Raw genomic sequence first — 14,446 nt, 5'->3', positions numbered from 1 at the left:
AAGCCATGTGATACCCCAGACAGCTTGGAAGGGTGGGGCCAGTGTCCCCTCCCCAGGCCAGGGAACACGTCCTGACATCGCCTAACGAACTGGAGACCTGTAGTCTCAAAACCGAATCACGCAGCACTGGGAGGAAGCAGGAACAATCAAGGTCATAACCAGGCTCCTGGATCCCTGCCATAAAGGGAAATTCCTAGGTGCAAGCATCTGAGCGATCCTACAACAGCACACTACAGGGAAGGCAAAAGATGAGGAAAGGTCAGTTTTCGCAGGGAACCTAACTGAGGGAAAATTCTTACCAGGAAGCATATAGAAGTAGGCAAACAAGCCTGTCTCCTATGCCATAAGGGAGGAAAAAAATCCATGCAGGTCACCCTTAAAATGTTCAGCAGCAGCCTCCTATATTGGAAGTGTTTTGCACCAACAGCTATCATTGCCTTTCTCATTTATTATTGTTACCAGATTATAATAATAATCGATTACTCAGTTCTGCAGAGCATCTGTTAGCTGGATAAAACGTTCCAATTAATTACCGCATTTGAACCTCTCTACAGATTTTAGCTCAAGAACACACTGAGGGTGCAATATGTCTTCATAGCACTGCAAAGAGCGATACAGCTGAATTGCAATCACAGTAGTGTTAGAGTAGAGCAGAAGCTGGCTTTTCCGCTCTTAGCAGCTCTGCTTTGCAATTGTCCCAGGACCAGGCTGATCTCTGCCTGCCATCTTGTGGGCAGGAGAAATCCTGACAGCAACATGGGAAGGCAGCTGTCAGGAAAAGCCTCATCGTTTTAAAGTTACAAATCTCTGTTTTGGCAACTTCCCGTCCTCCTCATTTAACAGCAGCTGTGCAGGTTCAGCAGGCAGCTTGGCATGTGCTGCTTTATTTTATTTTCCAAATAATTGCATATATTGGAGTGAAATCATAATCAGACATTTACCCTAAACATGTTTATTGTGTCTTACCTATTTCTTCTATGAAAATTTCATTATCTCTTTACCTATTTAACCAGGAGTAATTAAAACTAAACATTAGATCAGAAAACAGCTATGCTAGTAGCAAACATTTTTGGCTGGACCATAGCTCTGTGTGTCAGGTGGATCCATCATCCCCTTCCAGCAACACTCTGCAAGCAATAATTATCTGACTCTCACCTAAAATTAGAGATGGGAAATGCATGAGCATTCTCCCATTCACTTGGAAGGTTTCAGAGACTTGGGACTGATGCTGGAAGAGGACGGGATGTTGGGACCCTGTGGTGAAGGAAGACTCCTCTGGGCCTGGGGTGGAGAAATCTTGACTTTTCCTGGATGATCTCCATGCTGGGACACAGAGCTGCCACTGCAACAACCTTCATGATGTCAAGCCAATGCTCAGGACCTGGTGCTGCCATGCAGCCAGGGAAGGAAATTCTACCTGGGGCTGTGTTTCCTTCTTTCTCCTGAGAGAGGTGTATTTTATATGGGTAGAGTGCAGTCGTTACTGCAGCTCGACACTTCAAGGCAACAGGAGCCGCAGGTTCCCATTGGGAATCAGGTCTCGGGTCCCAAGTGCCTAGAAGGTAGCTCCTTTGTTGCTTGGGATGAAGGGTATAAATCCCATTTAGGGAGAATTCAGCTTCCGTGCACATGCTGGGGTGTGTTGCATGAGTGTTGCTCTTCCAGGGACTTGGCTGTCCAGTAAGTGCTTCTCCCCTTCAGTTGCAACAGGGATCATAGGTACTGGTTAGTGGACAAGAGGAGGACCTTCATCTTTGGAGTCCACATCCTGTTTGTGTCTATGTTGCGCTGTTAATAGAAATATTTATGTGTTTTTAACACTTTGAAAGACTCATGTCTTCTTTCTCCTCCAAAATAGAACATCGAAGCCGAGGTGATAACAGGGAGCAAAAAGTCCAAGGCCCCATCACTGTGGTAGCTCCCCCCTTTCCTCCCTTCCCCGCAATCTGCAGTCGAAAGAGGCAAGCGATAAAGGACCGGCACTTGCTACCAGTAAGTCTTTCATTACACCATCACACAAAAATACATTATTAGCATTGTGGGACCTAAGTGTGACAGTGGTTCACAAGTGCCCCCCACACCCCCAAGCCTGTGCAGGTACAAAACAGCTGACCCTAAAGACTGACCAGTAATGTAACTCAGGTGGCAGCTTCCAGCAGCCAGCCCAGGGTGGAGGTTTCCATTGAGAAACCTCTTATTTTCACGCATGGCCAGCACACACTCCTCCACAGTCCTTCACATTCTCTGTTCCTGCTTTAGGTAGCACTTCCAGGACCCTCCTGTAATTTCAGTAAGTGCTGTAATTTCAGCCCTTGCATTAGCATTGCCAGGAGCCAAGAACTCAAGGGCTTCAAGTGCCGGCTTGAGGCTCATGTGGATGCAGATAGGCTCAGCAGCACTTCTCCAGCTATGAGGAGCTACAGTTTCCATGTATGTATGGGCAATGGTCCTGTTCTGCAGTGTCCACCTGCAGTTTTTTCAGATGCTTCATTTCTCACACATGTCCTTGCAGCCAGCCAAGCAGGGACTCCAGCTGAAGATCTATGCCTGTGCTGACTTGCCCCTGCTGCACTAATTCGAAATCAAATTAATGTTGACAATGTGGTATTTATCATCATTAAAGGAAATGCACCCAGATCTAGAAATTTAACTCTGATTGTGTCCCTAATTCCCCCTGGTTTCAGCGGGACATCAGTACTGTGCCTTGGGATATTTGACCCATGAAAGTGCCATAGTAGCTTAATTCTGCCCTGTGCTAAAAGCCATTGCATTCCTCAAACCATTTTAAACTCCACAGGTCAGATGTGGATTTGGCTTTTAATTGATGTATGTCTAATACCAACCCTCAGTGTAGAGGTAGATCCGTCCTGCACCTGCAGGTACAGGGACATTGGCATCTACAGAGATGCTAAACCTGTGAGCACATTGTAAGTGTGTAGCTACTGAATTGTCACCTGCTTAGCTTAAAAATCCAAGTACATTCATCCTAATCCGTCATATTAACCATATGGAAATACTATAATGTTAAAGGAGTCACAGTGTAGAGCACCTGTTCAGGGACCAAAAGGTCAGCTAGCCAGTCCGTAGCAAGAGATTTGTTTCTCATTGGAAAGCATGAAATGCATGATAGGGTTTTGATTTGGCTATTCTGGCTTTTTGCTGCTTTTCTGGATAATTTCGAGGAAAGCATCACCATCACTGCAGGCTTTGAAGTGGTTAAATTTGCAGGCCTTATGATTCAACTGAAAGAAGATACCTTGATGTTAAGGGACAGCATAGAAACGAGTAGGAAGACGTAAAGGAGAAACAGGCTTACCTGTTTCTTCTTTATAAGTCATCATCAAAGCTAGAGCTGTTGTAGGGTCATTGAAATGTAAAGGAGAGGTGACCCCATGTTGTGGATCAGAACTAGTTACAGGTAATAGTTTGGACAGTATATTGAACATAAAGCTCTCAGTATCAGATGGGGAACAAGGCATGTCTTTTGACATTGCATACTCAGTGGTGAAAGGTCTGAATCTTTGCTGTGTTTGGAAAACAAGCGCTGCGTTTTAGACATTACTTCCATCTGTGGAACACAAAATAATAATAAATAGTGAGCAACCCTCTGAGTCCTGTATTGGTTGGCAAAATTAAGTCACGCTGAATGCAGATGTCTTGGCTTTATCGGCAAGTCCTTTTTCTTTTCAAGTCGGAAAATATTAAGCTTTGTGCCCACCCATATTGGGCCTTTTTTTGGAAGCTGACCAGGTTCAGTGCTCCCCTGAGGAGGAGCAAACAAGAGCTGTTTGGAGCTCATCGTCCTATCAATTTCAAGGCATCTGGCAATGTTCTGCATTGGTAATTGCAAATACTCCAGGGCCAGAGTACTTCAAAGCGCCTTGACCCATTTCTTAGAGAACTCCTTGTTCGTGGGGCAACTGTAAAAAGAGAGAACAAGGCAAGATGAAGCTGCACATGAATGCTCTGTCTGGCAGAAGGTTAATCAGAGATTTTTACAAGACACTGCAACAATGATTAACTAATTGATATTGTGCCAGCCTTCATGACTTAATGATATCACTACAAGAGAAAGTTAAGAACGCTGTTATTGGCCAGCTTGCCCTTTTTGGCATAAGGTTTTTGACATCTGCAAAGGCATATCTGCTTCAGGGGCTGCCGGTAATGTTTGATATCTGACTCCAGTCAATTGTATCATCAATTCATCAATGAACTAAAGATGTTAAATCCCACAAGAACTTTTATTTGTGGCATAGCAGTCTGTTCTGTATTCCACTTTCCCGATGGTTTGGAAAGGTGCTGATAAAAGCAATACTAATCAACAATAAATGCCCCTGTGTTTCTTATAAATTTGGAAAGTGATCAACAAGAACCTGAGAAATTTTTAAGTTAAAGGATCTGACTTTTCCAAAATTAACACCTAAGTTAAATGCATGCATTATGGCTCTGAAATAAGTGGCTTGATTTTGAGAAATGTTCACATTACAACTGGGAGAACTGTTACCATTGAAAGCTATTGAAAACCAGGTCACCTGTGTCTGAGACCAGCCAAGGCTTCCACGTTTGCACATTTTGGCTGCTGTTTTATTGCTACAAATTAAGTGACTCTGAGCTTTTCCAAAGATTTTGCATATTGTATAGTAAAGCTATAGAAAATCAAGCAAAACAGATGAAGATTCATTTTTAAGCATGACTATTTTTACAGGGAGGCAGATGCCAAAATCCCACAAATTCCTAGAAAGACCAAATGAATTAAAGTCCAAAGCAACTGATGCCAGTGTAAACGGGTCCAGAGGGGTGTTTTTCACTGTTCCACCCCAAGATAATTTTGTCGTGGAGAAGGAGGAGAGAATTAGAAATTACGTAGGATCTTTTGTGTCCCAGGCAAGACAAGTTTGCAGTTAGCTTTGTAGTCTACTCTTGTTACAGGAACTGCCCTGATCTGTCTGATGAAAGGTCCACTGAGCCCAGAGGCCAGAAGGTGATCCTTCCACAAAGAGTATAAGAACAGGGGATGGTTTATGCCGCTTATTGTCCCATGATTTATCCTTCCAGTTTCATACAGAATTGCTTACAGAGATCCTGAGCCAGAGGTCAAATACAGAATAATGGCCACCAAGGAACCTGTCTGCGTTGATTTTGAAATTTGTTTAGTGCATTTTTTAGCAAATTTACACCTTGGCCTCAACATTATCCTGAGACAATGACCTTAATAATCTGTATGAAAATGTATCTTTTGTTTGTTTCAAACCTGATGCCTTATAACTTCATCGCATCCCATCTAGTTCTTAGACTGTGAGAAACAGTGAGCACTGCTTTCCCGTTCCCTTTCTCCATGCCCCTCCTGGTTCTGCAGGCATGATTTTACTTTCCTATCCATCCCAGTCATTCTTTTTTAAAGCTGAAGAAATCTAACATACTTAATCTCTCTCTACACAGAGGAACTATACAACCAAAGACATTTATAAGTATCATTTGTTCACGCATTTTTGCCAATGAAACAAAAAAATGACCCAACCCCAAAAATAATCTGAGGAGAGTACAAGGAAGGTACGGGCTTGGGAAAATGAGGAAAATATTTCTCACACATGTTCCCATGACAACCCTGCCTGTAGCGCTGCTGAGGCCAGTCACTGAGTGTGAAGATGCTGTGTCATTCCAACTGCATTTCAAACTGCCTTTTCATTTTCTCTGCATTTTTTTCTTTCTCTGGTATCCTCAAGACTCTCCAGCCAGGCTCCAAAATCTCAGTGTTCAAGTTCAGAATGTCATGGGGCCACACTTTCTCAAAGTCCTCATGGCACAGCTATTACAATAAAACAAGGGAGATGGAGCAAGGAACCCATAATATCCGGAAATTCACACTCAAAATTGCACAAAGCTCAGTGTCAGTTTATTCATAATTATAATGTGAAGAGAATATAATGCATGGGGTAATTTCATTCCATCTCCCTGCCATCTCAAATAGATTCCCTATGGTCTGCCTTAGCACGCTTTGTATAGCAAAGGGAAATACATCTGAATGTACTAACTTTCACACAGTTTTGTGCTGAAGCTATACGAAGCCTCAGTAAAAAATAACTGAGTTAAGGACTGGGCATGAGTTGGGCTATGCACTTTCCATGTGCAAATCCTGCCTGTAGCTGTTAGAAATAAAACCTACCTGGCATTATTCATCAGAATGATCTTGTATAGCACTATTTGTGCAATAAGTGTAATATCTACTACCCTGTATCGTGGGATGATTATTTTGTACCTTCGTCTGCTGGAATCCATGTGTGGTATGACTTCTGTCAGGAAACACGTCTTATTTTCGTCTTTACCTTGTCAAAACATTGGAGCAGTACATTAATCATTAAAGGATTGTCAGTACTTTAACAGATCACATTTGTGATGCTCCAAAAGAAAAGAAAACACCCACAAGCAGATAAAACAAAAACTTGAGGAGAATTAAACATATGGAAATATAAACGTTGGGAGCAGGCAGGTGAGCAGGGCCGTGTTTTGCACAGAAATAGCACAGGCAGAAGTATTCCTGTTGTTTTCTCTTCAGCATCAGTTGACTGCGTAAGAAAGCTACTATGAATGTTAATTTCTAATTAAGTAGTCAACTGTGCTCTGAAAACACTGGAAAGCTGCTAACCTTTTATTAGTATTTCTTCTCCTTTTACCAGACCTTTAATTTTTCCAACATATAAATCAATACCATTTCCTTGAACTCCTGTGAGTTAATGAAGCAGCAGGCTCTCAGTTTTACAGGCAGAGAAAGGGAGACAGGGAGGTTTCACTCAGGGCCAGAGGAGGTGTCAGTACTCGAGTCACGTGAATGTGGGATTAAACACTAGTTCACGCTTATTCTACATGTTACCTTTCCAGTATGTGAATGCTTGCTTTCAAATGTGAAGTCAGGACGTACTGCTGATAAGTACATATTATTTCTGTGCTCACGTAGGGTGAAAGCATCCCACATATGTTCTGTTCACAGTTGGAAATGGACCACATATCAAGCTTGCAGACCCTGAAGCTACATGCTAATACTCTGCTTGGGTGAATATCACCCGCTTTATTCATCAGGTCATCCTGGGAAGAAAATTTTCACCCTCGGTGCTAGAGAAGCCTGAAGTCAGAAATAATTTTGATTGCTTATTCTTTTTATTAGCTGCAACTTTTAGGCAGCAGCAGTCAAAAATAATCCTCTGGAGAATAAGACTCTGGTGCTAGCCACCTCCCGCCCTCGCCAAGGCTGTGTTGTCAGTGCCAGCACCGGCCCTGTGCTGCTGGGGGTTGTGACACAGCCACCAAGATGTCCTGAGAGGTAACAGCTTGCCTACATTGTCAAACACAGCTGAGGGGGAAGGAATCAACACAGCCATGCTTAAACTTGACAAACATGTTGAGGATAGATGCTCTTGAGGAGGCTTTAGCATTCTCAAGACATCTTGAATTACCTGAAGAAAAAATAGTTCTTTATTCTTGGATTATGTTTTTCCCCTTGCTATTGCACTTTGTTCAATATGCCCTATGCACTAACTTTGAAATCCCGGTATCTCCTGTAATGCTACCACTATAAGTAAGGCAGGCTAGGTACGTTATTTAACGCAAATGATGCTTCTTGCACTAGTCTTCCCTTATATCTTGAAGATCCCAAACAAAAGTGGCATCTCAAAGCTTTGGGGGATGGAAAACAGAAGAGGGGCTGAAGTGGCATCCTTATCCTGTTATTGGCCCACTCATTTCCTCCTCCAGATCCCAGCTCCGGGACAATAAATGGGGCAGGCCCATAAATTGCAATAAATGGCAAGTTTGTCAACTGTAAATTGCTTCTTTGTTGCTGCACTGATGGGGTTTAAGATTTTCATTCTCTAAAAGGGTGAATTGTATGTCCTGACTTAGGTACCTGCAAGTAACACTAGGTTCTTCCTAAAATCAGTGGGGAGAGTGTTCATCTTGCCCTGAGTTAGGTGCTGAAGGAAGGTGAGCTGAATTGCTCTGCAGCACTGCCGCTTTCTCTTTCTCTATAGGGAAAGCCTCATTGATTAGCTTAGACTTGGACATCTGACTTTTTTTGGTGTAGTGCACAGAAACCAAAGATTTTCCCATCAAAGAGACATGGAGCACTGAGAAATCAGATCACGTACATATGCAACCACAATTTTTACTGCAAAGCAGTTTCACGAGCAGAATGGCACCTCTGCAAGTTAAGTCGATGGGGTAGCTAAGAAAATAAAGATGCTCACATTTGTCAGTGACTGCAGAACAAATCACTGTTTAAGCAATTACGCACCAGTTTGGTTTCAAAGCTATTTGGCCCATTAAAGAAAAATGCCTGTTTAAAGTGTTTTGGCTTTGTATTTAACAGATTGATTATCACCATTGCTGTTTGCCAAGCACACCCACATGAAAGAAATTCACTTTGAAAACTGCCTAACTGCAGATTTGCCCATCAGACCAGAACAGCCTTGGGTATATAATAATAATTTCTTGTTTAATTACATGTTTACTCAGAACATTTAGAGATATTCTGGTCTTCTGAGTGAATGAGAACATTTGAAGAGCAGCAGGTCTCTCTTTCCTCCAGCACGGAGGTGTTGAAATGCTGAGGCTGCCACTATATCCCAGTGCCTCTCAGCTGCCTGGTGGCAGGCACCGCATGGGAACAGGCAGTAGGTGACCTCAGGACCCCTTGGTGAGGTAGTGGTGGCACTGGCTTTCTCAGGAGCGCTGCTGTGGCAGCAAGAGCTGAAATTCTGCCAGTCACCGCCATTTTTGTCCTACCTCTTCATGGTAGGAACCTACCTAGGAAGTTTGTCACACCAGGCTTAATCAGAGACCTGAGAGTTCTGCACATCAATGATGGCTGTGGGTACACATAACTGGACAGGTGTTTCCTCAGAGGAGTCAGGCAGAACAGCACAGAGGGGAGGTAGGAAAGCCCTGCACCAACAGGACAGACAGATGCATAGCCAGACCTTGCTTGAGGCCAAAGTTGAGGTCCCACTATTTCTCCTGGGGAGGTTTGCCTGCAAGCGGCTCATGTGCATAGCTGTGCTTGGAGCTTGGTGCAGGAGGTCCCTCCTGTCCCCAGCTCCTTGTGCGCTAAGACCTTCATAGGCCTATGCAGGACATTGCAAAGAGTTTCATATCCTGAACTCTTGTCACCTCAGCAGTGTTTGTCTCCCCCTGTCTCAACCCTCCCCAGAGATCCTCCAACACCTTCCATGGGGAAACTGAATTTCAATTCAAACCCTGATCCCATCAAATGCAGTGAATCACAGAATCATTAAGGTTGGAAAAGACCTCTAGGATCATCAAGTCCAACTGTCAGCCCAACACCACCATGTCTCCTAAACCATGCCCTGAAGTGCCACGTCTACGCCTCTTTTAATGTGACTGGAAGCTCAGCCAGAGGACCAAGGGTGAAATCGCCTTTGTGTGTCTGAAAAGTAGATGTAACTGGTTGATGTGTTCAGTATCTCTGCCTGCTTCGTTGCACGAACAGAGGTGTTTGTCCTGCACTAAGGACTTCTCCCAGCTTGGGAGAACTCTTTTTGTACTGACCTGGGTAGAAACTAACCTGCTGGAAATGTTAACTGGAAACAGTCCTTTTTTGATTCCCACCCGCCCCGCCCCCCGCTCTCCTGTAAGGCTGATGGGCAGCTCATTTGGAGGCTTCCCTTGGTTTTAGTCCTGCACGTGGGACCAGGGCAAAGCAGGAGGTGTTGTGTATCTAGGAAGAGAGTAGGACAAGACAGAGAATTAGACCTTTTGAGACTCACCACAGCTTTTTTTTTTTTTTTTGAGGGGATATGATATAATGGAGTGTTTCAAACTGAGGTTTGTCGTTCATCCATCATGGCATTGTTGATAATTATTGGGAGGAAAAACATTCATAGGATTATTTGGCAAGTCTGCTAACTAATGCAGAGGGAGATAACCACCCCTACTGAGAAACACTTGCTAGAGCTTTCCAGTGTGATCAACAGACCCGTTTTCTTTACCTCCTTTTTTGTTTTATTTCCTATTTCAAAAGAAGTCATCCTTCACTCCTTGGTTTTGAAAACAGGACATTGCAACAAACAAACCAGAGTTTCCACTGGAAGCGGATTTCAGAGGTGCAGGGATTCAGTAAGACCCAGGGCATTGTGGGCACCGCTGTTTGTCCTTTCAAGCGTTACAAAAAGTGGCAAAAAGTTGTCACCTTGACACAATGATTGCAACCTTAGGGATGTAATGATAACATCAGAAACTTTAGCAATCAATGTATTTGATAAATCACCTCAGGAACAGCATTATTTATATCCATGCTTAAATAGCTCATGCAGAAAAAAAATCCCTTATATTATGAAATAGATCATTTGTAATGTAATTGGGTAAGTACCTTGCGCTGCATTCTTGGGACAATTTAAGCATGTCTATACAAGGAGGCTGAACCACTTTCACTGCAGTTTTGTCTAATCTGAGTAAGCAAAATCAGCGCAGACTTCACAGGGGTCCAAACCACTCTGTGGGCACAGTTGCTTGAGCTGCATTTCGTAGAGAAGTGGTCTGTTCTGGGGAGCAAACCCATCGGTAGGAAACTGGGTGAAAATCTCAGCTTGTTTTGCCTCTGATGCTACTTTATCCGGACAAAAATGATGTGGTTTTACCAGAAACGTTTTGTGTATGTTTTTAATTTTAATTTTTTATTTCTTTTTTTACATTTCACATTTATAGTTTAACAGCACCCGTTCGCCCTCCCCAATTGAGTGTTGCCACATGACCCCCTGGAGTAGAAAGGTACTGGAAAAGCAAACAATCCTCAACTAACAGCCCTGTCTCAACTCTTCTCTCTTCCAGACCCTAACCCTTCCTCTTGCTTGCTTTTCACTTGCTAACTTTACTGCGCTAAAAGAAGCCTTTTCTGTTTTTCTCTTGTCAGTAAGACACAGTAATGACTATTTCCCCCCCCGCCCCCCTTTCATTCTTCACCTTGGATGGGTTTCAGGAGCTTGTGGCAACCAGGCCACCTCCTTCTATCACCTCTTTTAAAAGGCCTGAACCGGGACAGACTCGATAGCATTAGCGACTGAATGTCATTCTCTTGCAGTGTTTTTGCCAAACTGCCCCTTTTCTTCTTTTTTTCCTAAATGGTAAGAAACTGTTGGGGCAATGCCAGCACGACAGCGGGTATTTATTCTCTGGCCATTTGGTGATGCCACCGTTTGGAGAGGAGGAGCTCTGGCAGCCAGGGTCACTTCGCCCGCTTTGTCCAGCGCTTCATTGTCGTCCAGGGGAAGAATCTGCAACAAATGCAGCCTCTGTCTGTGCGTGTGTGTCTGTCCGTCCATGTGTGTGTGTCCATGTGCCTGCGTGCGTGTGTGCAAGGGGTTTTTTTTTTGCATGCATGCATCAAACTTTGGGGTGGGGGAGTTACCTAGGAAACAAAGTCTTTTGTGCTTGAAGTTTATATGAGCTATTCACGTCTGCTGGAGATCGGCACAAAAGCTGCAGGCAGAAAGAAGGCTGAGATGTTTGACTGCGATCCTACGTGGGAAAAGGGGGTTTTCTGTGGGTGGGAGGAGGAGGAAGCGTGTGCTGTCTCTGGTCTGGGGGGGCTGCAGGAGGTGATGCTGGTGAGGTAAGTAAGTGCCCTCCAACAGTTTAAATAGTAGCTGCCGAGTTAAGATCTTAAATGCTTTCGGGGCCGGGGCGTAAATGCTGTTTGGCAAGCTTGAGACGGTTAATTCCCCTGGGATTTGTGAGGAGCCTGGGCGGAGGAATGGCAGAAGTACAATGGCAGCCCGGGCGTGATCCTGCCGTATTCAACACAGGACTGCTGAACGCCCTGCCAAGGAGCCAGAGAGCAATATTTTATCTTCACCATGTTTGCTACCGAAACTAAAACTGGCAAATGAAGTGTAAACAGCAGGCATGAGGGGGAAGGCTGGTAGTTAAGCAGCTGGGAATTCAGGACTGAAGAGAAAGGCGGCCTGAAAGGGATTGCACTTCATTTTTAAAAACTGAGAGGCAGATGGACGTCCTGGGCTGGTCGAAGAGATGTCACAGCTTATAGAAGAATGTATTAATGGAAAAAGGGAGGGAAATTAGGCAGAAGAAGGTAAGTGTTTCTCCTCTCCGTCCCTTCCAAACAAAATGCAAACTTTTTTTTTTGCAAACAAAGAGAACCCCAAACCCAAGTTGGTAGCCAGCACTACATGAAAACGCGTTTAATTTATTTTTCTTTTACTAGATGAAATTATAGAGGCTTTGCAAGACAGGGTGTTGTTGGGGGATTTGTTATTTCTTCCAAAAGAAAACAAACCATCTATGTTTCTTCCATGCAGTTTACTTTTCTCTCCATTTCTTTATCTTCAGTATCTAGCGCTTCTCGTAGCACGCTGTAAAAATGTGCATGGTTTCTAAATAACCCTTTGAATTTCTTCTGGTGGTGGCTACTCTTCTAGTACCTGCCGCTTTCCACTGCATAGCTGCTGGTTTGCTGTAACTTCGGTCTGCTCACGTTCCGAGTTTGTAAAAATTAAATGCAAATGATTTCCTGAAGTACAGAGAGGTCTTCTTTAAAACTGTGGGCCTTCTGATGCTTCTCCTCAAATCAATGGTTACATGGGGCCAGTCCTCGCTAGTAACCAGTGGACTGGAATCAGTTCAAAAGGTTGCAGATGCAAATGAGGGCCCACGTGTCTAGCGCTGACGGTAATTGAAGGCACGCTTGCAACGGCTGCCCACGAATGCAGGACATGCCCCTTCTGACAGAGGAGATATCCTGTAAATATCACTGTAAATATGCTGAGTTGTATGGTGAGGTACTTTTCTCCTGTTAGCAGGCTGTTATTTTTCCGTTGGAGAATAGCGTGTGCTGTGTGACTTAGCTAGAACAGTTCCTCCTTGCATCCCTGTAATTGATTTCTGATCTGTGTGTCTGCTTTGTTTCAAAATTAGCCTCCTGTGCCTGAGTGGGAGACACTGATTTTGAATGTATTCATTTGCAGTCCCATCCACCAGAGGACGAAGATACAGATGTCATGTTAGGGCAGAGGCCGAAAAATCCAATACATAATATCCCTTCTACACTGGATAAACAAACCAATTGGAGTAAAGCACTACCTCTCCCAACTCCAGAGGAGAAAATGAAACAAGATGCCCAAGTGATCTCTTCTTGCATTATCCCCATCAATGTCACTGGTACAAATCTCTTCTATTTCTTTTTGTATTTATTGCATGGTTCAAGTGAGATCAAGTACTTATTTTGTTTAATTTATTTGAATTCATGGGATTGTGCAGTCTGGGGGCAAAGACCCTAGCCTGAGGATTTAGTTTCTGGAAGACAGTGGGCTAAATTAATCCCTCATGCGTGGCCGCTGGAGTCATCGAAGCTGCATCTAGGATTAATTTGGCCCATATTTTCAGAATCATGTTATACAGTGTAATGTAACACTGGTTCTCTGTATAAACAATGTACTTCTGTTGTGTATATAACCTACAGTCTGTATTTACGAAGACCTCAAATAACTTTTTGAATTTAGCTGACTGAAATAACGCAGAAAGCCACCGAAATTAATCATATGATTATCATGTGTAGCAGGAGAAGAGAAACTAGAGAATGTAGGCTACTATTTGCAGTGCTTTAAACATGCGAGGCATGACTGTGTAGCATGCAACCATCGCTCTGAGATCTCTTTACATGCAGCTATGCTGAAGGTATAGTAATGGCATTTTCTTTTACTTATATAACATTTGGATACATTTGATTAGATTTATTTAAAGGAGAATTTGTTTATAGAAGCAGCAGGTATATCACTTATTAAATGTGATAGATGACTCACTTCCAGAATCAGAAATCAGGCTGTTTTTCTCTTTCTCTTTTTCTCTTTCTCTCCTTCCAGAGGGCTATGGTAAACATAAAGTTGGGCTGAGTTTTCCTCAATAATATTTCGCACCAAGTTTTGGTTAATGTAAGGGCATAAAGTGGGCTGACTTCCACAGTTATAGACTGGAATATAAACAATCAGGAAAAAAGCAGGGAGCTTTCAGTTAGCCTTCATTCCCCAGAGAAAATATTTGTATTTAATTCTATTTTCCCAGCAACTGGGGGGTTGGGGAGGAGGTCACAGCCCCTCACATCCCATTGCTCTTTCCCGTGCCTATCAGTGGTGCCCAACCTTCCTGCAAGACAGGCTGCAGGGTTCAGTGTGGTGCTGGGGAGGGCTGTATGCCCACAGTGCAGCTTCAGCCCCCAGCCAAGGGGTTCGGGGCTTTTGGGCTTGCAGCACATCTGTTCTACAGCATCACGGTGACAAGTCCCTGTCTGCTCCACCATTTGCTGCATGGATCCTGCTGGTGATGGCAATGCGGTCCTGGTTCGCCTCCACCCTGACAGCAGAGGTGATGCCGCTCGGTGCTGCCAGCTGTGCCCACCCGGGGACGTGGCAGCCAGGAGCAGGTGTCC

The 14,446-nt window shown here is 43.8% G+C and overlaps 1 protein-coding gene across 1 annotated transcript in view; it reads left to right on the top strand.

Moving 5' to 3' along the window:
• The window catches only part of NHS (NHS actin remodeling regulator), a 262,400-nt gene that overhangs the window by 236,127 nt on the left and 11,827 nt on the right, over positions 1 to 14,446 (top strand). The window contains exons 3-5 of the mRNA XM_064474842.1: positions 1,859 to 1,992; positions 10,714 to 10,776; positions 12,990 to 13,182. Of these exons, the coding sequence (XP_064330912.1) occupies positions 1,859 to 1,992; positions 10,714 to 10,776; positions 12,990 to 13,182 (390 nt within the window). The remainder of the gene's footprint in view (positions 1 to 1,858; positions 1,993 to 10,713; positions 10,777 to 12,989; positions 13,183 to 14,446) is intronic.

This window comes from Phalacrocorax carbo, chromosome 1 (assembly GCF_963921805.1).
Source record: "Phalacrocorax carbo chromosome 1, bPhaCar2.1, whole genome shotgun sequence".
Taxonomy (NCBI): Eukaryota; Metazoa; Chordata; class Aves; order Suliformes; family Phalacrocoracidae; genus Phalacrocorax; species Phalacrocorax carbo.
Note: the sequence above shows the minus strand (reverse complement) of the source record. Positions and strands in the feature narration are given on the sequence as shown.